This window comes from Hemitrygon akajei, chromosome 5 (assembly GCF_048418815.1).
Source record: "Hemitrygon akajei chromosome 5, sHemAka1.3, whole genome shotgun sequence".
NCBI lineage: Eukaryota > Metazoa > Chordata > Chondrichthyes > Myliobatiformes > Dasyatidae > Hemitrygon > Hemitrygon akajei.
Window position 1 is genome coordinate 120,667,843 of NC_133128.1, and position 20,839 is coordinate 120,688,681.

Consider the following 20,839-nt stretch of genomic DNA (forward strand, 5'->3'; position numbering starts at 1 on the left):
GTCTCGGGGGAATTGGGAGGACACAGCAGGAAGCTGGGGTGTGTGTGGGTGTGAGGGATGGAGGGCTGGGTGATGTCTAACCGTTCTGGTGGTGTTACAGGCCAACAGGAGACAGTCGATGAATTACGGCTGCATTGTGGAGAATGAGCAAAGCCATGAGGTGAGTGAGCTTGCGTGTGTCCGGTACAGGGATAGGTGCGCTATCTGCTAAACTCTGACATCCCACCCATTACACAGCAAGAGGCTACTCCATGCTGTACTTTGTACTCACAGGCCTGCCACCCACATTTAGAACATTGTCCAGTACCGCTCAGGAAAAAGCCCTTTTCCCACATCTGCAGCATCGTGCAGTAGAGCTCAGGGAAAGGCCCTTTTCCCACATCTAGAACACAGACCAGTACAGCTCAGGAAAAAGCCCTTTCCCAACATCTAGAACATAGACCAGTGCAGCTCAGGAAAAAGCCCTTTTCCCACATCTGCAGCATCGTCCAGTAGAGCTCAAGAAAAGACCCTTTTCCTCACATCTAGAACATCGTCCAGTACAGCTCAGGGAAAGGCCCTTTCCCACATCTAGAACATCGTCCAGTACAGCTCAGGAAAAAGCCCTTTCCCAACATCTAAAACATAGACCAGTGCAGCTCAAGGAAAAGCCCTTTTCCCACGTTTAGAACATCGTCCAGTACAGCTCAGGGAAAGGCCCTTTCCCCACATCTAGAACACAGACCAGTACAGCTCAGGAAAAAGCCCTTTCCCAACATCTAGAACATAGACCAGTACAGCTCAGGAAAAAGCCCTTTCCCAACATCTAGAACATAGACCAGTGCAGCTCAAGGAAAAGCCCTTTTCCCACGTTTAGAACATCGTCCAGTAGAGCTCAAGAAAAGGCCCTTTTCCTCACATCTAGAACATCGTCCAGTACAGCTCAGGAAAAAGCCCTTTCCCAACATCTAGAACATAGACCAGTACAGCTCAAGAAAAAGCCCTTTTCCCACATCTGCAGCATCGTCCAGTAGAGCTCAAGAAAAGACCCTCTCCCCACATCTAGAACATAGACCAGTACAGCTCAGGAAAAATCCCTTTCCCTCACATCTAGAACACAGACAAGTGCAGCTCAAGGAAAAGCCCTTTTCCCATGTTTAGAACATCGTCCAGTAGAGCTCAAGAAAAGGCCCTTTTCCTCACATCTAGAACATCGTCCAGTACAGCTCAGGAAAAAGCCCTTTCCCAACATCTAGAACATAGACCAGTGCAGCTCAAGAAAAAGCCCTTTTCCCACATCTGCAGCATCGTCCAGTAGAGCTCAAGAAAAGACCCTTTCCCTCACATCTAGAACATCGTCCAGTACAGCTCAGGGAAAGGCCCTTTTCCCACATCTAGAACATCGTCCAGTACAGCTCAAGAAAAGACCCTCTCCCCACATCTAGAACATCGTCCAGTACAGCTCAAGAAAAGACCCTCTCCCCACATCTAGAACATAGACCAGTACAGCTCAAGAACAGACCTTTTGGCCTACAAGGTTGTGACAGACTAGTAATTAAATGTCTAGCTAAACTAATTTCCTCTGTCTACACAAATCCATAGCCCTCCATTCTGTACATCTAGTGCCTATCTGAAAGAGCCTCAATCATGTTGGCCTCCACCACCATTCCTGGCAGCACACTGCACCTACCCACCGCTTTCTTTGTGATAAAAAGGCTTGCCCCATACATCTCCTTTGAAATTACTCCCTCTCACTTTGAATCATGCCCTCCAAGGTTAGACGTTTTCTTTCCGAACCCAATGTGTAAATTTTCAACAAACTCTGTGCTTCCCAAACTCAGTTAGAAAATAAGCCATTACAGTAGAGAACAGGTCCTTTGGGCCCACAATGTTATGCTGGACTTTTAACCTACTCTGAGATCGATTCAGCCCTTCCCTCCTACATATTCCTCCATTTTTCTATCATTCATGTGCCTATCTAGGGTCTCTTAAATGCCCCTGATGTAACAGCTTCTACCACCACTCCTGGCAAGATGTTTTATGCACCCAGCACTCTGTGTAAAAACCTACCTCTGACATCATTCCCTATACTTCCACAGAAACATAGAAAACCTACAGCACAATACAGGCCCTTTGGCCCACAAAGTTGTGCCAAACATGTCCCTACCTTAGAAATTACTAGGCTTATCTATAGCCCTCTATTTTTCTAAGCTCCATGTACCTATCTAAAAGCCTCTTAAAAGATCCTTTCGTATCCGCCTCCACCACCATCGCCGGCAGCCGATTCCACGCACTCACCACTCTGAGTAAAAAACTTACCCCTGACATCTCCTCTGTACCTACTCCCCAGCACCTTAAACCTGTGACCTCTTGTGGCAACCATTTCAGCCCTGGGAAAAAGCCTCTGACTATCGACACGATAAATGCCTCTCATCATCTTATACACCTCATCCTCCAATCATCTTAAAATTATGTACCTTTATTTTTTAGCCATTTCCACCCTGGGAAAAAGATTCTGACTGTCCATTCTGTCTATGCCTCTTTAGTATTTTGTACAGCTCTATCAAGTCACCTCTCATGCCCCTTCGCTCCAAAGGGAAAAGCACTAGCTCACTCAGCCTCTCCTCATAAAACATGATTATATCCTCTCTAATCCAGGCAGCATCCTGGTAAACCTCGGCAGTGTAGTGAGACTGTTAGCAAGGACGGGCTGATGATCAGACAAACTTGTAGTCAATACCATGAGTTACAATATAAAAGTGGACAAAATTGAAAAGGGTGTTGAATACAGGACTGAAGGTGTTATATTTGAATGCGGAGTCAGGTAGATGAATTTAAAGCACAGTCACAGATTGGCATGTGTGACATTGTGGGCGTCACTGAACCTTGGCTGAAAGAAGACTACAGCTGGGAGCGTAACGTCCATGGATACACATGGTACTGAAAGGACAAGTAGGTAGGCAGAAAGGGTGGCATGGTGCTGTTGGGGACAAAATGAAATTAAATCCTGAGAAAGAGGCAACGTAGGATCGGAAGGTGTAGAACCGTTGTGTGTAGAGTTAAGAAACTGCAAGGGTAAAAAGACCCTCATGGGAGTTATATACAGGCCTCTGAACAGTAACCAGGATGTGGGCTACAAATTACAACAGGAGATAGAAAAGGCATGTCAAAAGGGCAATGTTACTATAGTCATGGGAGATTTCAATATGGAGATAGATTGGGAAAATCAGGTTGGTGCTAGATCTGCAGAGGGGAAAATTGTAGAATGCCTACAAGGTGGCTTTTTAGAGCAGCTCATGGTTGAGCCCACTAGGGGATCAGCTATTCTGGGATGAGTGTTCTGCAATGAACTGGAGAGCTGAAGATAAAGGAAGCCTTAGGGATCAGTGATCATAATATGATAGACTTCATTCTGCAACTTGAGAAGGAGAGGCCAAAGTCAGCTATTTCAGTATTACAATGGAGTGAAGAGTGTTACAGAGGCACGGAGAGGAGCTGGCCAGAATTGGTTGGAAGGGGACACTAGCAGGGATGACAGCAGAGCAGCGATGGCTGGAATTTCTGAGAACAATTCAGAAAGTGCAGGATAAATACATCCCAAAGAAGAAGAAAAAGTATTCTAAAGGCAGGGTAATGCTTGATTAGTCAGGGCATCAGGGTTACGGGGAGAAGGCAGGATACTGGGGCTGAGGGAAATGGATCAACCATGGGTCGAATAGCCTCATTCTGCTCCTATATCATGGTTTTTCTAAGCCTCCAGATTCTTCCAATAATGAGGTGACCAGAGCTGAGCACGATATTCCAGTAACCTCCCTCTGTGTTATTCCTTTTCACTCCCCAGAGGCAGCCTGACCTACTGAGTTCCTCCTCCAGTTTGTTTTTGCTCCAGATCCCAGCATCTGCCATCTCTTGTGTCTCCATTGTACCACGTAGTGGACCTAGAGTTTTAGAAACCAGAGCCGAATACAGCATAATGAGGGAACGGAACTGAACACAGTACTCCAAGTGTGGTCTTGGAGTGATGGTAGCTGAGGGGGAACCTGATAGAGGCACCTAAGATCAGATGTGAGGCGTGGATAGGGCAGAATACGAGACCTCCGTTGGTCAGGGTCAAGAATGGATGTTGCATCCTATCTGTCCTACGAGAGCCATGACAGTACAATACGGAGAGCGAGCTGTGGTCCATGCACCAGGCTCCCCCTCGTCACGTCCCTGATGAATCCAAAGACGGCAGAGACCGAGACAGTTTGGCACCAGTGACATCGCAGCAGTTGCCAGTCATGTTGAATTTAACAAGGACTGCCTTAGGGACTCCAGCTCTGGATCTTTCCCTCGGGGTTTACTCCCGAAGCCTTCCCCATGAGTGGGTAAAGCTGCAAGGCAGCGGAAGTCTGAGACCAGAGTTTTCCTTCTCTTAGATGAGCTGCCAACCATGGCTGGTGAACCCCACCTGCCCAAAGCAACTGGTTTTAAGGCACCAGTTGCCTTTGCCCCTTGTCAGTAGAAATGGTTCCACTGGACTTAGTAGCCAAATCACACATGGAAGCCAGGCGCTGGACTTGGTTGGCAGGGGCTATTTGAGACGCACGTCATTGGGAGCATTTAATAGGAAGTGGGAGCTCATTCCTCTGCCCTCCCCCCAGCTTTGACAACCTTAGGGTAGATAGTCAAAATCTTTTCTCCATAGTTGGGCATATCCAAAATATGAGCACGTAGGGTTAAGGTGAGAGGGGGAAATTTAAAGGAGATTGGCAAAGCAGGTATTTTTTTTACACAGAGAGCGTGTTTGATGTCTGGAACTTGCTGTTAGGAGACGTGGTGGAGTCCGATACAATCGCTGTGTTTCAGAGTTACTTAGTTACCTCAACAAGGCTTAGAAGGATGGGGACTCTGTCTTCTAACTCTAGTGAACAGGAGCTTGAATAAGCCAATCTCTCTTCATATATCAGCCCTGTCATTCCAGGAATCAGTCTGCTGAACATCTGCTCATGACCAGACGAAGGTGAAGATCAATACAAGACAGGTAGAAGTAAATCATTTGAGACAAGTTGAGTTATGAGTGTGGACATGGATTGCTGCTTTTTAACAGTTAATGACAATAATTTAGTATTTCCAGGCTGTCAGGACAGGAACAGACCCTTCACCCCTAGATGTTGTGCCAAACTAATTAAGCTAATGAGACAAAATCCCTTCTGTCTACACGTGGTCCTTACCCCTCCAATCTTGGCATATTTACGTGCCTGTCTAAGGCCTCTTAAATATGTCTCTCCACCACCACCTGGGTAGCGTATTCTGGGCACCCACAGCTGTCTGTGTAACAAAAGGTAAGAGGCATAGATCAAGGGGACACCCTGAGACGTTTTCCCAGGGTGCAAATGGCTAGTGCCAGAGGGGCATTATTTTAAGGTGATTGGAGGAGAGTATGGGGGGATGTCGGAGGTACATCGTTTACACAGAGAGTGGAGGCTGTGTGGAACGTGAGGGGTGATAGAGGCAGATACATTAAGGACATTTAGGAAGCTCCTAGTTTAGGCATTGTGAATACGGAATTGGTTTGCAGCGGGTGGTTTTCGCTGGACCGTATTCTGCCTGGAGGTTGGTGATTGGTGAGTAGTGGTGTTCCGTAGGGACCCCTGCTCTTTGTCGTTCTTGTAAATGACTTGAAGAAGTGGAAATAAGTGAGGGTGTGTTAGTAAGTTTGCAGATGACATGGAGGCTGGTGGAGCTGTGGATAGTGGGGAGTAGAGTTGTAGGTTGTGACAGGATGCAGAGTTTGGCTGAGAAGTGGCAAAGCAAATCAGAAGTGGAGCGGTTACGGAGTTGAGGGGTATATGGGGGGTGTTACAGGGTGGGGTATATGATGGGGTGTTACAGGGTGAGGTATATGATATGAGGGTGTTACAGGGTGGTGTATATGATGGGGTGTTACAGGGTGGGGTATGTGATGTGGGGGTGTTACAGGGTGAGGTATATGATGTATTACAGGGTGAGGTATATGATGGGGTGTTACAGGGTGAGGTATATGATGGGGTGTTACAGGGTGGGGTATGTGATGGGGTGTTACAGGGTGGGGTATGTGATGTGGGGGTGTTACAGGGTGAGGTATATGATATATTACAGGGTGAGGTATATGATGGGGTGTTACAGGGTGGTGTATATGATGGGGTGTTACAGGGTGGGGTATGTGATGTGGGGGTGTTACAGGGTGAGGTATATGATGTATTACAGGGTGAGGTATATGATGGGGTGTTACAGGGTGAGGTATATGATGGGGTGTTACAGGGTGAAGTATATGATGGGGTGTTACAGGGTGGGGTATGTGATGGGGTGTTACAGGGTGGGGTATGTGATGTGGGGGTGTTACAGGGTGAGGTATATGATGTATTACAGGGTGAGGTATATTATGGGGTGTTACAGGGTGAGGTATATGATGGGGTGTTACAGGGTGGGGTATGTGATGGGGTGTTACAGGGTGGGGTATATGATGGGGTGTTACCGGGTGGGGTATGTGATGGGGTGTTACAGGGTGGGGTATATGATGTGGGGGTGTTACAGGGTGGGGTATGTGATGGGGTGTTACCGGGTGGGGTATATGATGGGGTGTTACCGGGTGGGGTATGTGATGTGGGGGTGTTACCGGGTGGGGTATGTGATGGGGTGTTACCGGGTGGGCTATGTGATGGGTTGTTACCGGGTAGGGTATGTGATGGGGTGTTACAGGGTGGGGTATGTGATGTGGGGGTGTTACCGGGTGGGGTATGTGATGGGGTGTTACCGGGTGGGGTATATGATGTGGGGGTGTTACTGGGTGGGGTATGTGATGAGGGGGTGTTACCGGGTGGGGTATATGATGTGGGGGTGTTACCGGGTGGGGTATGTGATGAGGGGGTGTTACCGGGTGGGGTATGTGATGGGGTGTCACAGGGTGAGGTATATGATGGGAGTGTTACCGGGGGGGTATATGATGTGGGGGTGTTACAGGGTGGGGTATATGATGGGTTATTACTGGGTGGGGTATGTGATGGGGTGTTACCGGGTGGGGTATGTGATGTGGGGGTGTTACCGGGTAGGGTATGTGATGGGGTGTTACCGGGTGGGGTATGTGATGTGGGGGTGTTACAGGGTGAGGTATATGATGGGGTGTTATCGGGTGGGGTATATGATGTGGGGGTGTTACCGGGTGGGGTATATGATGTGGGGGTGTTACAGGGTGGGGTATGTGATGTGGGGGTGTTACCGGGCGGGGTATGTGATGGGGTGTTACAGGGTGCGGTATATGATGTATTACAGGGTGGGGTATATGATGTGGGGGTGTTACAGGGTGGGGTATGTGATGTGGGGGTGTTACCGGGCGGGGTATGTGATGTGGGGGTGTTACAGGGTGGGAATTCCATGCAAAGTAATAACATCCTCTCCTGCAGGTTCTTCACTACGTGGAGAAGCCCAGCACCTTTGTCAGTGACATCATCAACTGCGGTGTGTACCTCTTCACTCCCAACATCTTCCAGTACATCGGGGAGGTGTTCCGCAAAAACCAGCAGGACCTGGCCATGTGAGTAGATGAATGCCTACCCTACCTCCCACTCTCCCCACCAACAGCAACTGGGGCCTCACACTCCCCACACTCAGGATGGCTCACAGTCTCTTTCTCGACCCTTCACAGGCTGAATAGGGGCAGACAGATTTCAGCCGGGGGAAGTGAGAAGGGATTCAGTTTGGAAGGTCAAACCTGATGGTAGAGTACGGGGATAATGGCAGGATTCTTAACGGTGTGGAGGAACAGGGGGATCCAAAAACCCTCAATACTACCACACAAATTGATAGGGTTGTTGGCCTTCATTTGTCAGGAGTCCAGGAACTGTGAGGTAATGTTGCAGCTCTGAAATCCTAGTTAGACCACATTTGGAGTATTGTATTCAGTTCTGTCAGCTCATTATAGGAAGGATGTAAAGACTTAGGAGTCTATGTAGAGGATTTACCAGGATGCTGCCTGGTTTTGAGAGCTGGTCATTTGAGGACAGAGTGAGCGAGCTAGTTTATTTCTGTTTGAAATAAAGGAGGATGAGAGGTGACTTGATAGAAGTGTGTAAGATGGTGAGACATAGAGTGGACAGACAGAGATTTTTCTCCCAAGGCTGAAGTGGCCAATACCAGGAGTCATAATTTTAAAGTGTTTGGTGGAAAGTATAGAGTTTTTTTTTACACAGAGTGTTGGGTGTGTGGAATGTACTTCCAGGGTTGGTGGTCAAAGCAAATAAGTTAGAAGCATTTAAGAAATTCTTAGATAGGTACATAGATGATAGAAAAATGGAGGGCTATGTGGGAGGGAGGGAAGGGTTAGATTGATCTTAAGAGAAGGTTAAGATGTCACAACATCCCTCTGATGAATTGAGATTTCCATCAGTGATGGAGAGTGGGATCTCTGGGAAATTCTGCCTAACCCTTAAACTTGATGATGGTTGTAGGCTGGTGGTCCATAAATCACATCAGAAGAGCTGGATCCATGGGGGTGGGCTTGAGCTGGGACACATGAGGGTGCCAAGATGGTATCACGTGGACTCAATTGTCATACGGTCATTAAGTTTCCTTCCCTGAGGTGTGTTGCTGAACCAGATGTTTTTTTTTATGAAAGTCTTTGGTTTGCGGGCCTTTTCACTGAGAACAGTTTGGCAGTGGTTAGTGTGGCGAGTGTTGGGTTGGGAGAAGTAGACGGGAGTTGGGTTGGGAGCAGTGGGCGAGTGTTGGGTTGGGAGAAGTGGGCGAGTGTTGGGTTAGGAGAAGTGGACGGGAGTTGGGTTGGGAGAAGAGGGCGGGTGTTGGGTTGGGAGAAGTGGACGGGAGTTGGGTTGGGAGAAGTGGGCGAGTGTTGGGTTGGGAGAAGTGGACGGGAGTTGGGTTGGGAGAAGAGGGCGGGTGTTGGGTTGGGAGAAGTGGACGGGAGTTTGGTTGGGAGAAGTGGGCGGGTGCAGGGTTGGGAGAAGTGGGCGAGTGTTGGGTTGGGAGAAGTGGGCGAGTGTTGGGTTGGGAGAAGTGGGCGGGTGCAGGGTTGGGAGAAGTGGGCGAGTGTTGGGTTGGGAGAAGTGGGCGAGTGTTGGGTTGGGAGAAGTGGGCGGGTGCAGGGTTGGGAGAAGTGGGCGAGTGTTGGGTTGGGAGAAGTGGGCGAGTGTTGGGTTGGGAGAAGTGGGAGGGTGCAGGGTTGGGAGAAGTGGGCGAGTGTTGGGTTGGGAGAAGTGGGCGAGTGTTGGGTTGGGAGAAGTGGGCGGGTGCAGGGTTGGGAGAAGTGGGCGAGTGTTGGGTTGGGAAAGTGGGCGAGTGTTGGGTTGGGAGAAGTGGACGAGTGTTGGGTTGGGAGAAGAGGGCGAGTGTTGGGTTGGGAGAAGTGGGCGAGTGTTGTTTTGGGAGAGGTGATTGGGTGTTGAGTTGGGAGCAGTGGGTGGGTGTTGAGTTGAGAGAGGTGATTGGGTGTTGAGTTGGGCGTTGGGCTGTGGATTCAAATCAGGCCTCCTGCCTTGTCCGTCTGGCACTCTGTGGGCACCTAGCTCTGCCATTGGCTCTCAATGGTGTGACCCATGGAAGGAGGTCTCTTGGCTCTTCATCTAATCATTGCTAGTCATCTTGCAAAGGAAGCAGGGATGTGGGGTGAGGATAGGACAGCCCTGAGTAAAAGGTAATGTACTGGCCTACAAAGTTTGTAACCTTTGCTCCGGTCAGCATGCGGCTTGACTCTCAGTCCTACCTGTTGTACTCGGGTAGCTTGTCCCACACAACAGCCACCTCTCACTCTCATCTCTCTCTTTCTTTGCTCTACCCTCAGGTATTGTAGCAATGGGTAAGTGGCTATGTGAGTGCAGTGTGGTCTGAAGGGCTTGCTCATCCTAACACGTTCCCATCCAGAACGGGCACTGCACCACCTATCTTTGAGTTGCTCAAGTTAACATAGAGCAAGCCACTGTCCCGTCTCCCAGAGCGACGTTACATTACACTATGCAGAAGTTATGTTGTACGAAGGGGCATAATTTTAAGGTGATTGATGGAGAGTACATGCGGGTAGTCATAGAGAGTTGTGGGTGCATAGAGGCAGATACACTGGGGACATTTAGGAAGCTCTTAGATACATGGATGGTAGTAAAATAGAGGGCTGTGTGGGAGGGAAGGGTTAGATTGTTCTTAGAGAAGGTTAAATGGTCAGCACAACATCGTGGGCTAAGAGGCTGTATCATGTTCTACGTTCTCAAAGGAGTGTGGAGATTTGGGTTAAATATGTAAGTGAATAAAAAACTTCAGGATCAGTGTTACTATATAGTGACATATGCCGAGGAGCTTGTTGTTTTATGGCATCAGTACAGTGCAAGACATAAAATTTAGTCTAAATTACAAAATAAATAAATAGATAGAACAAGAGAGCAAAGGTGAGGTGGTGTTCACTTGTTCGTAGACCAGAAATCTGATGGCAGGGGTAGGAGCTGATCCTGAAGTAATTCTGGGTGTTTTAAGCGCTTTGTGCAGGAGTGATGGGGAGAGAATTTCCTGTGACTCGTCAGTGAGCTGAAGCTTAATTCAGTTCCCCTTTCCACAGACGCTGTTTTGTCTTTGGCTTTTTACCTCCGATCGGCAGCATCTTCAGAAATCGGATTTGGCCATCTGAGATTCTGATAGCCCACTGGCCTTAACTGGGGGCTGGTGTCTGAGCAGTTCAGCACTCAGCTCTGGGCATCAGCCTCCAGCAGGAGAGACTAGAAGGGCGACCAGCGGAGAGCTACAGATAAAAGGTGTGAGGAAAGGTTGCACAGTCAGGGCTTCACTTACATCACTGCAGGGACTCAGGGATTCATCGAAGGGAGTGGCCGAAAATTGTTAAATGATGGGGAACAGAAGCAATCATAGTGGGATTCAGGGGAATGGACGGGATTCAGGGGGACGGAGGGGATTCGGGAATGGTCGGGATTCAGGGGAATGAAGGGGCTGGAGGGGATTCAGGGGATGGAAGTTGATTGAAGGGGTAAATGAGGAGGAATGGGAGTAGTTATTTCATCAGGGACACAAGGGATTCTTGAGCAAAACAAACACAAAAGGCATTTCCTTAGGTGCTTGAGGAATCCAGCCATGAGATTAGAGCCAACTCTTTGGGACGATGTTGATAGGCAACTCCTCACTCCAGGCAGTTGGAGTCTTGGAGTCTCCCCGGACTCAGGGAAACCTGTGGCCATAGATCTCTATATGTATGATTGCAAGCTGAGGAAGTCTGGGGAGTTAAGGCTGAGATAAACTGTAATCTTGTGGACTGGTGGAACGATTTGACTGGCTGTATTGTCAACAGTGATGGTTTATCTGGAGCTGGACCTCCAGCTTCTGGGCCACAGTTTCAGAAGCTCTTGTCCCATTCTCATTCTCTCTCATTTTTTTTTCTTTCTCTCTTTCTCTCACTTACTGGCTGTCCACCTCTCTCCCTGTCTCAGTGTTTTTAATCTGCCTGTCTCCTCACTCTGTCACTAAACTCATTCAGTGAAACCTTGCCTGCCCCTCGGCTGCTCCTGGATGGGAAGCTTCCTGACGATAGCTGTTGCATGCTGTGCATGATGGAATGGAGTCCTTTCTGTTGCTGCGAGGGTGCTCGTGGCAGAGGATGGGGGGTGGGGGGGTGGAGTCTGACTGTGGGTGAATGTGGGCAGTGCCTGCCGGTTCAAGGTGAGAGAGAACTGAAGTGAGGTGTGTGCATTTCTGAGAGGGAACGGAGGGCATTTCTGAGGTCACAAAGGTCGGAGTGTAAGAGGGGTCACGTTTGTGTCCCTGGCAGGTGAGTGCACCACGGAGTGAGCGTGGGAGTGTGAGAATGAGAGTGTGTCTCTGTGAGTGTGAGTGTGTCTGTCTCTCTGCATGTGTATTTGAATGTGTCTATGTATGCATTCACTGGATTTCCATTCCCGTCTCACCAGTGCTCCTTCCCCTAGCCATGTCTGCCCCCTGCAGTTGGGAAGCAGGAATCACAGGCTTTCAGGCCCGCAAACACGTTGGGTCGGGGGGTGTGAGCTGGGTGGTTGTGCTGCTGCATCTCAGTGACCGAAGCCCACTCTCCAGCAATTACTCCCATATTTGAGGGTCCCATCAATAGAAACATGACATACCCCAGGAGGCTATTTCTGCAAGCTGGGTATTAGCTTGGGCATGGTTTTGGAAGACTGTGGAGGTAGTGAGTGTCGGATTGGGTGGATGTTGGGTTGGAAGTGATCATTGTTGGTTTAGGAGAGATGGATGGGTGTGTGTTGGTTTGGGAGTGGTGGGAGGATGGGTGTTGTGTTGGGAGAGGTGGGGGGGTGGATGATGGTTTGGGAGTGGTGGGAGGATGGGTGTTGTGTTGGGAGAGGTGGGGGTGTGGATGATGGGTTGGGAGTGGTGGGAGGATGGGTGTTGTGTTGGGAGAGGTGGGGGTGTGGATGATGGGTTGGGAGTGGTGGGAGGATGGGTGTTGTGTTGGGAGAGGTGGGGAGGTGGATGATGGTTTGGGAGTGGTGGGAGGATGGGTGTTGTGTTGGGAGAGGTGGGGGTGGATGATGGGTTGAGAGTGGTGGGAGGATGGGTGTTGTGTTGGGAGAGGTGGGGGGTGGATGATGGGTTGGGAATGGTGGGAGGATGGGTGTTGTGTTGGGAGAGGTGGGGGTGGATGATGGGTTGAGAGTGGTGGGAGGATGGGTGTTGTGTTGGGAGAGGTGGGGGTGGATGATGGGTTGAGAGTGGTGGGAGGATGGGTGTTGTGTTGGGAGAGGTGGGGGGGTGGGTGATGGGTTGGGAGAGCTCAACTGGATGTTGGCTTGGAAGAGTTTGGTCAGATGCTGGGTTGGGGGAGTTTGGTCAAATGTTGGGTTGGGAGCATTTGGTCAGATGTTCAGTTGGCTGTTGAGTTGGGAGAGTTTCGTGAGATGTTGGGTTGAGACAGTTCAGTCAGGTGTTGCTTTGGAGAGTACAATCGGATGTTGGGTTGGGAGTGTTCAATCAGATATTGTTTTGGAGAGCTCAGTCGGATGTGAGTTTGGAGAGTTCGGTCAGATATTGGGTTGGGAGAATTTGATCAGATGTTGTTTTGGAGAGGTTGATGGGATGTTGGTTTGGAAGAGTTCGATTGGATGTTGGATTGAGAGAATTTGATTGGATGTTGGGTTCGGAAAGTTCGGTCGGATGTTGGGTTGGGAGAGTTCAATTGGATGTTGTTTTGAAGAATTCGATCGGATATTTTGTTGCGAGAGTTCAATGGGATGTTCAGTTGGGAGAATTTGATCAGAAGTTTGGTTGGGAGAGTTTGGTCGGATGTTGGATTGGGAGTAGTTATGGGAGTCTATGCGTGGAAGGGGTGAGGTTCCCATCAGATCCCATGGCGCTGGTGAGGTGGCACTGTACCAGGCCCTTCCCTGATGCAAGGGGGAACCGGGGCATGATGATTCTATGTGTTACAGAGAGGAGAACTCCAACGGCTGGCAGCGAGCCGAGGTCATCCGGCTGGAACAGGATATCTTCACCACCATTGCCGGCCGTGGCTCTCTCTACGTCTACAAAACCGACGGCTTCTGGAGTCAGATCAAGTCAGCTGGGTACGTGTTGGGGAGCTGGTCACCAAGGAGGAGATGGGAGAGCTGAGTAAACATAAAGTTTGAGTCATTTGAATTGGAGCAGGAGGGAGGTGGAGGGTTGGTATCTGGATTGGATGCTGCACTGGGGTCGGGGGCAGTGAAATGACGAGGCATGAGACATGATGTTGGGGATCAGGAGGATGAGGATGGGGGGGGGAGAGACATGGGAGGGGTGAGAGATATCTAGCTCCCAAGTTGGGTACCACTCTTTCTCACTGACCAGAAAATCCAGGTTTCCCGCTCCTGATCGGAGCCCAGACAATATGGGTGGAGGTGGGAGGTGGTGAAAGGCCGGATTCAACTCCTGCACCCACTGCAGGAGAAAGTACATAGTTAAGGGTACAGGGAGATATTGTGCTCTAGGTCCGTAGTTCATTGAAAGTGACTACACAAGTGGATAATATGCTAAAGAAGGCGTATGGCCTACTTGCCTTCATTGGTACTGGTGCTGAATAGAAGAGGGGGAGGTCATGCTGCATTAATCACACTGCATTTGGGGAGTTGTGTGCAGTTCTGGTCTCCCTGTTACAGGAATGGTGTGGAGACTGTGGTGAGGGTGCAGAAGAGGCTTCCCAGAATGCTAAGGTTAGAAGATATAATCCATATGCAGAGGCTGGACAAGCAGGTTGTTTTCCCTGCAGCGTCAGAGCTCAAGGGGAGAATGATAGACATTGTTTAGATTATGAGAGGCAATAGAGAGTCAGAATCTCTACCCCAGGGCAGAAATGTCAAACATCAGGGTACATTAAACATGAGCTTTATTTGTACAATGTGCTGTGTATTGAAACATGGAAACACAGAGTGAAATATTTCATTTGCGTCAAAGACCATCACATTCCCAGGATGTGCTGGGGGCAGCCTGCAAGTGTCGCCATGCTTCTGGCGTGACATAGCATGCCCAGAACTTACTAACCCCAACCCGTACGTGTTTGGAATGTGGAAGGAAACCGGAGCACCCGGAGGAAAGTCATGCAGTCACAGGGAGAACGTACAAACGGTGGTGGGAATCAAACCCTATGCTAACTGCTACACTACCATCACACACTTTTAAGGTTGGGAGGGAAATCTAAAGGCAATGTGATATGCGTGTATTTTTACTCGTAGTAGTAGGTACCTGAAACGAGCTACTGGAGCAGCTGTGGAACAGGCAGTTTGATGGAGTTTAAAAGGCTTTTAGATAGACACATGAATGGAGGGATATGGATGAAACATAAGAGAAGGACATTTAGTATAAACTGGCATCAAGATCAGCATAATATTGCGGTCAAGTGGCCTGTCCAGTGCTGTTCTGTTCTATGTTCTACGTTTCTGTAAGAACTTTGAACACAGACGAGTACAGCACAGTATCGGTCCTTCAGTCCACCCAAGGTCTCTTCCGTTGTACACTGCCCTCCTTTTGTCTTCATTCTATGCACTTATCTAAGAGTCTCTCAACTGTCCCTAACATATCTGCCTGTACCACCACCAGGCACTGTTCCACCACTCTGTTAAAAAAATAAAAACCCTACCTCTGACATCCCCCCTATTCTTTGCTGCACTCCTCATCATATTAGCCACTTCCACCTTAAGAAAAAGGTGCACTCTATCTATGCCTCTTAGCATCTTGTGCACCTCTATCAACTGATAGAACATAGAGCCACTTAGCACAGCAACACACAAAATGCTGCAGGAACTCAGTAACTCATCTGCGGAAAAGAGTAAACAGTCAACGTTTCGGCCTGAGACCTTTCATCTGGACTGGAGGAAAAAGATGATGTCAGAGTAGGAAGGTGGAGAGAGGGGAGGAAGAAATACAAGTGATAGGTGAAACCGGGAGAGAGGGAGGGGTGAAGTAGAGAGCTGGGAAGCCGATCGGTGAAAGAGATAAAGGGCTGGAGAAGGGGGAGTCTGATAGGAGAGGGCAGAAGGACATGGAAGAAGGGGAAGGAAGAGGAGCACCAGAGGGAGGTGATGGGCAGGTAAGGAGATGAGGTGAGAGAGGGAAATGGAATGGGGAATGGTGAAGATGGGGGGGGGAGGAATTTCTCAAATTTTCTCCTCTTTGTGACAGTACAGCACAAGCTCATTGGCCCTTAACGTTGTGCCAATCTTTAACCTACTCCTAGATCAATCTAACCCTTCCCTCCTACATAGCCCTCCATTTTTCATCATCCATGTGCTTATCTGAGAGTTCCTTAAGTGCCCCTGATGTATCTTCTAAGAGTTTCTTAAATGCTTCTCATCTTTTCTCTTCCTTCTCTCCAAAGAGAAAATCCCTGGCTCACTTAATCTTTCCTCACCAGACATCCCCACTAGTCCAGGTAGCTTCCTGGTAATTCTCTCTAAAGTTCCCACATTCTTCCTACAATGAGGCAACCAGAACTGACCACTGGGTGATCTCTGAGTAGAGTGGGAGGCTGTAGGGTGGAGTAGTCTCCAGCCCTCCCTACCATTGAGCACATCTACATGGAGTGCTGTCGCAGGAAAGCAGCATCCACCTTCAGGGACCCCAGAGGTACAGGATCCTCAGGACTCACACCACCAGGTTCAGGAACAGCTATTACCCCTCAACCATCAGGCTCTTGAACCAGAGAGCATAACTCCACTCAACTTCACTAAACTGTTCCCACAACCTATGGACATTCAAGGACTCTTCACCTCTTATTCTTGATATTTATTGGTTGGTTGGTTGGTTGGTTGGTTATTTATTTATTTATTTATTTATTTATTGTAGTTGCAGAGTTTGTTGTCTTTTGCAGTTTGGTTGTTTGTCCTCCCTGTTGGATGCAGTTTTTCACTGATTCTATTGTGTTTAAACATAGAAACATAGAAAATAGGTGCAGGAGTAGGCCATTCGGCCCTTCAAGCCTGCACCGCCATTCAATGTGATCATGGCTGATCATCCAACTCAGAACCCTGTACCTGCTTTCTCTCCATACCCCCGATCCCTTTAGCCACAAGGGCCATATGCCCACTAGAAAATGAGTCTCAGGGTTGTTTATGGTAACATATCTGTATTTTGATAATAAATTAACTTTGAACTTAGAAATCTTGCCTGACTGAGGCTCTGCTTTCTCCCCAGCTCTGCCATCTACGCCAACCGGCTGTACCTGAACCAGTATGAGAGGAGCCACCCAGACCGCCTGGCCAGCAGTAAACAGGGTGGCCCCAGGATCATCGGTGTGTGCTCAGTCCCTCCAGTACAGTAAAAATAACAGGGTCCCACACGGGAGAGGCTGTCCAAAGTCAGGCAGTAGGGAGAAAGGTGACCAACAGCCCACTCAGAGGGTTTGGCTATGGGTCCCGGGAGAATCAGAATCAGGTTTAATATCACTGGCCTTTGTCGTGAGATTTGTTGTTTCGTGGCAGCAGTACATTGCAATACGGAATAAAAAATATCACTGTAAATTACAATCAGAGAGGTATATAGGGTGGGAGGGGTGAGGGTGAGGGAGCTGTGGCGATATGGGGGTGCAGGGTGGGTGGGGTGAGGGTGATGGAGCTGTGGTGACTGGGTGGGAGGGGAGTGGTGATGGGATGGGAGAGTTGATGCTGTGAAAAGCCGGGAAGTGTCTGGATTCTGGTTGTAATTCTGTGTTTAATCTCTGTGACAGGCAATGTTTACATCCACCCGACAGCAACAATTGACCCCACAGCAGTGGTGAGTTTACTGTCGTCCAACACCGACACAGGCCTTTCAGCCCATGTACTTGCCTACACTCTCCATTCAAAAGCATTCGGCCCAGATGCTCCTTTAATGTTCTAGTCGTAGGTCACCACAGCGCAGGAACAGGCCTTTTGGTCCTTTTAGTCTGTGCCGACTTCTTTTTCTGCCTGGGCCCACTGACCTGCACCGGACCATATCCCTCCAAACCCCTCCCCTCCATGTATTTGTCCAAACCTCTCTTAAATGTTGAAATCAAACCCACATCCTGTACTTTCGCTGGCAGCTCGTTCCACACTCTCACCACTCTCGATTGAAGAAGATTCCCCTCATGTTCCCCTTAAACATTTCACCTTTCACCCTTAACCCATGAGCTCTAGTTCTAGTCTCACCTAATCACAGTGGAAAAAGCCTGCTTGCATTTACTCGCTCTATACCCCTCATCATTTTGGATCCCTCTATCAAATCTCCCCTCATTATCCTATGCTCCAGGGAATAAAATCATAATCTATTCAGTCATTCCCTATAAATCAGTTCCACATGTCCTGGCACCATCCTGTTCTATGATACCTCTGCCTTGTGTAAATACCCCCCCATTGGGAAAAGACATTTCTCTCTGCTGTGTCCTCCCATAATTTGTTTAAATATCTCAGCCTCTTCAGTCTCTCTTGTAACTGTAACGCTCTGTCCCAGGCTCCTATCCCCCTCTTCAGTGCAGTCGCATCCTATAGTCTGGTGACCAGAACTGTACACAAAGCTCCAGTGTGGCTTAATAAAATGGTAGCATGACACCTCAGCTCTTGTACCTTGAGGGCCAGCACAGTGGGATATCTTGGGCAGCACAGTAGCGTAGTGGTTAGTGTAGCACTTTACAACCCTGGTGATTAGTGTTCAATTCAGTCACTGTCTGTAAGGAGTTTGTATCATCCCCCTGTGACTGTGTGGGTTTTCCCTGGGTGCTCCACTCTCCTCCTGCAGTCCAAAGACGGACGGATTAGGGCTGATGAGTTGTGGCCATGCTGTGTTGGTGCATGGTGAAAACCCAGGCACATCCTCAGACCGTGTTGGCTGTTGATGCAAACAATACATTTCACTGTATGTTTTGATGTACATGTAACAACAGTAGGGCAGAAGCTGTCCTTGAGCCTGGTGATACGTGCTTTCGAGCTTCTGCCTGGTGGGCGAGGGGAGGAGAGAGAATGCCCGGGGTGGGTGGGGACTTCAGTGAGGCAACGGGGAGTGTAGAGGGGAGGCTGTGCTGAGCTAGGCCCACAGCTCTGCAGTTTCTTCAACAGAAGAGAGTCTGCAGATGCTGAACATCCAGAGTAACAAACCCAAAACGCTGGAGGAGTTCAGCAGGTCAGGCTCATACCCTTTATTCCTCTGCACTCCCTTGCAGTCATGGACAGAGCAGTTGTGCACCCAGATAAAAATATTTATGAGGGTCAAAGGCGACGTGCCCAATTTCTTTAGTTGCCTGAGGCAGTAAAGGCATTGGTGAGCTTTCTTGACTGTGATTGGGCACCAGTGGCTGGACCAGGAGAGGTTATTGGTGATGTTCACTCCGAGGAACTTAACTCTCAACATGTCTACCTCGGCAAACAGGAGCAGGTGCACCACCAATACCTACCCCCTCCTAAAGTCAATGATCAGCTCTTGTAGACATGACACCATAGCACTAAGCTCTTCTTCTTTTACAACAATTCATCATTATTTGACATACGGCCCACTACAGTGATATTGTCTGCAAACTTGTAGATGGCGTTGGAGCAGAACCTGGCCACGCAGTCATTAGTGCACAGGGTGTACAGTCAGAGACAGTGATCATATGGTAGAATTCACCCTGCAGTTTGACAAGAAGATAAAATCAAATGTATCAGTATTACAGTGGAGTAAAGGGAATTACAGAGGCATGAGAGAGGAGCTGGCCGAAGCTGATGAGAAGGGGACACTGGCGGGGATGACAACAGAACAGCAATGGCTGGTGTTTATGGGGGAAATTCGGGAGGTGCAGATCCCAAAGATTAAGTGTTCTAAAGGAAGGATGAGGCCACTGTGGCTGACAAGGGAAGGTAAAGACAGCATAAAAGCAAAAGACAGGGTATATAATACAGCAAAAATTAGTGGGAAGGTAGAGCATTGGGAAGCTTTCAAAAACCAATGGAAGACAACTAGAAAGCCATAGAGAGAGAAAAGAAAAATATGAAGGGATTGAGTTCAAGAGCTGTGAGGTAAGTGATACAAGACCCTGGTCAGACCCCACTTGGAGTTCTGTACTCATTTCTGGTCACCTCCCTACAGGAAGGACGTGGAAACAATAGAAAGGGTGCAGAGGAGATTTACAAGGATGTTGCTTGGATTGGGAGCATGCCTTATGGGAATAGGTTGAGTGAACTCGGCCTTTTCTCCTTAGAGAAACAGAGGATGAGAGGTGACCTGATTGAGGTGTATAAGCTGATGAGAGGCATTGACCGTGTGGATAGCCAGAGGCTTTTTTCCCAGGGCTGAAATGGCTAAAACAAAGGGGCATGGTTTTAAGGTGCTTGGAAGTTATCCAAGATGGCGGCGTGACACAGCTTGCAGCGGCCACTCCGGAACTGATTATCTGTTATTTGTGAAGTGGGGTGCCGTGCGCAATCATAATTGATTGAAAACGGACGTGGGAGCACGGAGAAACATTGGGAAATTCCAGGAAGACCTTCTTCGTTGCTGCTGCTGCTGTGAGGTCCGGGACTCTGCTGGGAAGAACAGGCTCCCAGTCCTCGGGGTCGTGTTGCTGATGGCTGTTGGCGGGGCCGTCTTAATACGCTCGGCAGAGGATGGTGCTCGGAGAAGCTGTGCCGGAGGGGATGGTCGTCGGCTCGGAGGTTTGACGGACTCAGGTCGCTTTCGGTGTGTGCTGCATCTGCGAGGCTGGGTTCGACGGAGCTTTCATTGTGTGCTGCGTCTGCGAGGCTGAGTCGGGCGGCACCTTGGAAGTCCATAGCGGGGGTATTCCCTTCTGCCGCCGGCGTGGGATGGCGAGTCTATCAGGACCCTGAGGACTTGTGGAAACTGTGGTGATTTCTTTTGAACTTACAGTCCTTTAACATCTTGGGCTATTTTTACTTTGCCCATAGTCTGTTTTTTATCAATTATGCTATTGTTTGCACTGTTGTAACTATATGTTGTAATTATGTGGTTTTGTGCAGGTCTTGTAGCTTTAGTCTTTGGTCTTGTTTTGTCTGGTGGATTTAGAGCTCCTTTCCAGGGAACGCGCTAGACGGTAGCGCGATATTAATACGCAGCAGCCTCTCCGGACTCTGGACTGGGGATTGCCAAATGTTACGTGGATTTTCTGGTGTAGTCTGTTTTGTCATATGCTTTTGTGATATCATTCTGGGGGAACGTTGTCTCATTTTTTAACTGCATTGCATTTGTGGTTTCTAAATGACAATAAACTGAATCTGAATCTGAAGTAGATACAGAGGAGATGTCAGGGGTAAGTTTTTCTACACAGAGAGTGGTGGGTGCATGGAATGCACTGCTGGCAACAGTGGTAGATAGGGTCTTTGAAGAGACTCTTAGATAGGTACATGGAGCTTAGAAAAATAGAGGG

The 20,839-nt window shown here is 48.8% G+C and overlaps 2 protein-coding genes across 2 annotated transcripts in view; one reads left to right on the forward strand and one right to left on the reverse strand.

Annotated features, from left to right (window-relative positions):
* The window catches only part of LOC140728118 (rac GTPase-activating protein 1-like), a 144,193-nt gene that overhangs the window by 69,627 nt on the left and 53,727 nt on the right, over positions 1–20,839 (reverse strand). The gene's annotated exons all lie outside the window — the stretch shown is intronic.
* LOC140728116 (mannose-1-phosphate guanylyltransferase regulatory subunit alpha-A-like) overlaps positions 1–20,839 on the forward strand; it is a 38,680-nt gene that overhangs the window by 11,616 nt on the left and 6,225 nt on the right. Inside the window, exons 5-9 of the mRNA XM_073046331.1 lie at positions 101–160; positions 7,401–7,531; positions 13,425–13,559; positions 16,660–16,757; positions 17,192–17,238. Coding sequence (XP_072902432.1) covers positions 101–160; positions 7,401–7,531; positions 13,425–13,559; positions 16,660–16,757; positions 17,192–17,238 — 471 coding nt within the window. The remainder of the gene's footprint in view (positions 1–100; positions 161–7,400; positions 7,532–13,424; positions 13,560–16,659; positions 16,758–17,191; positions 17,239–20,839) is intronic.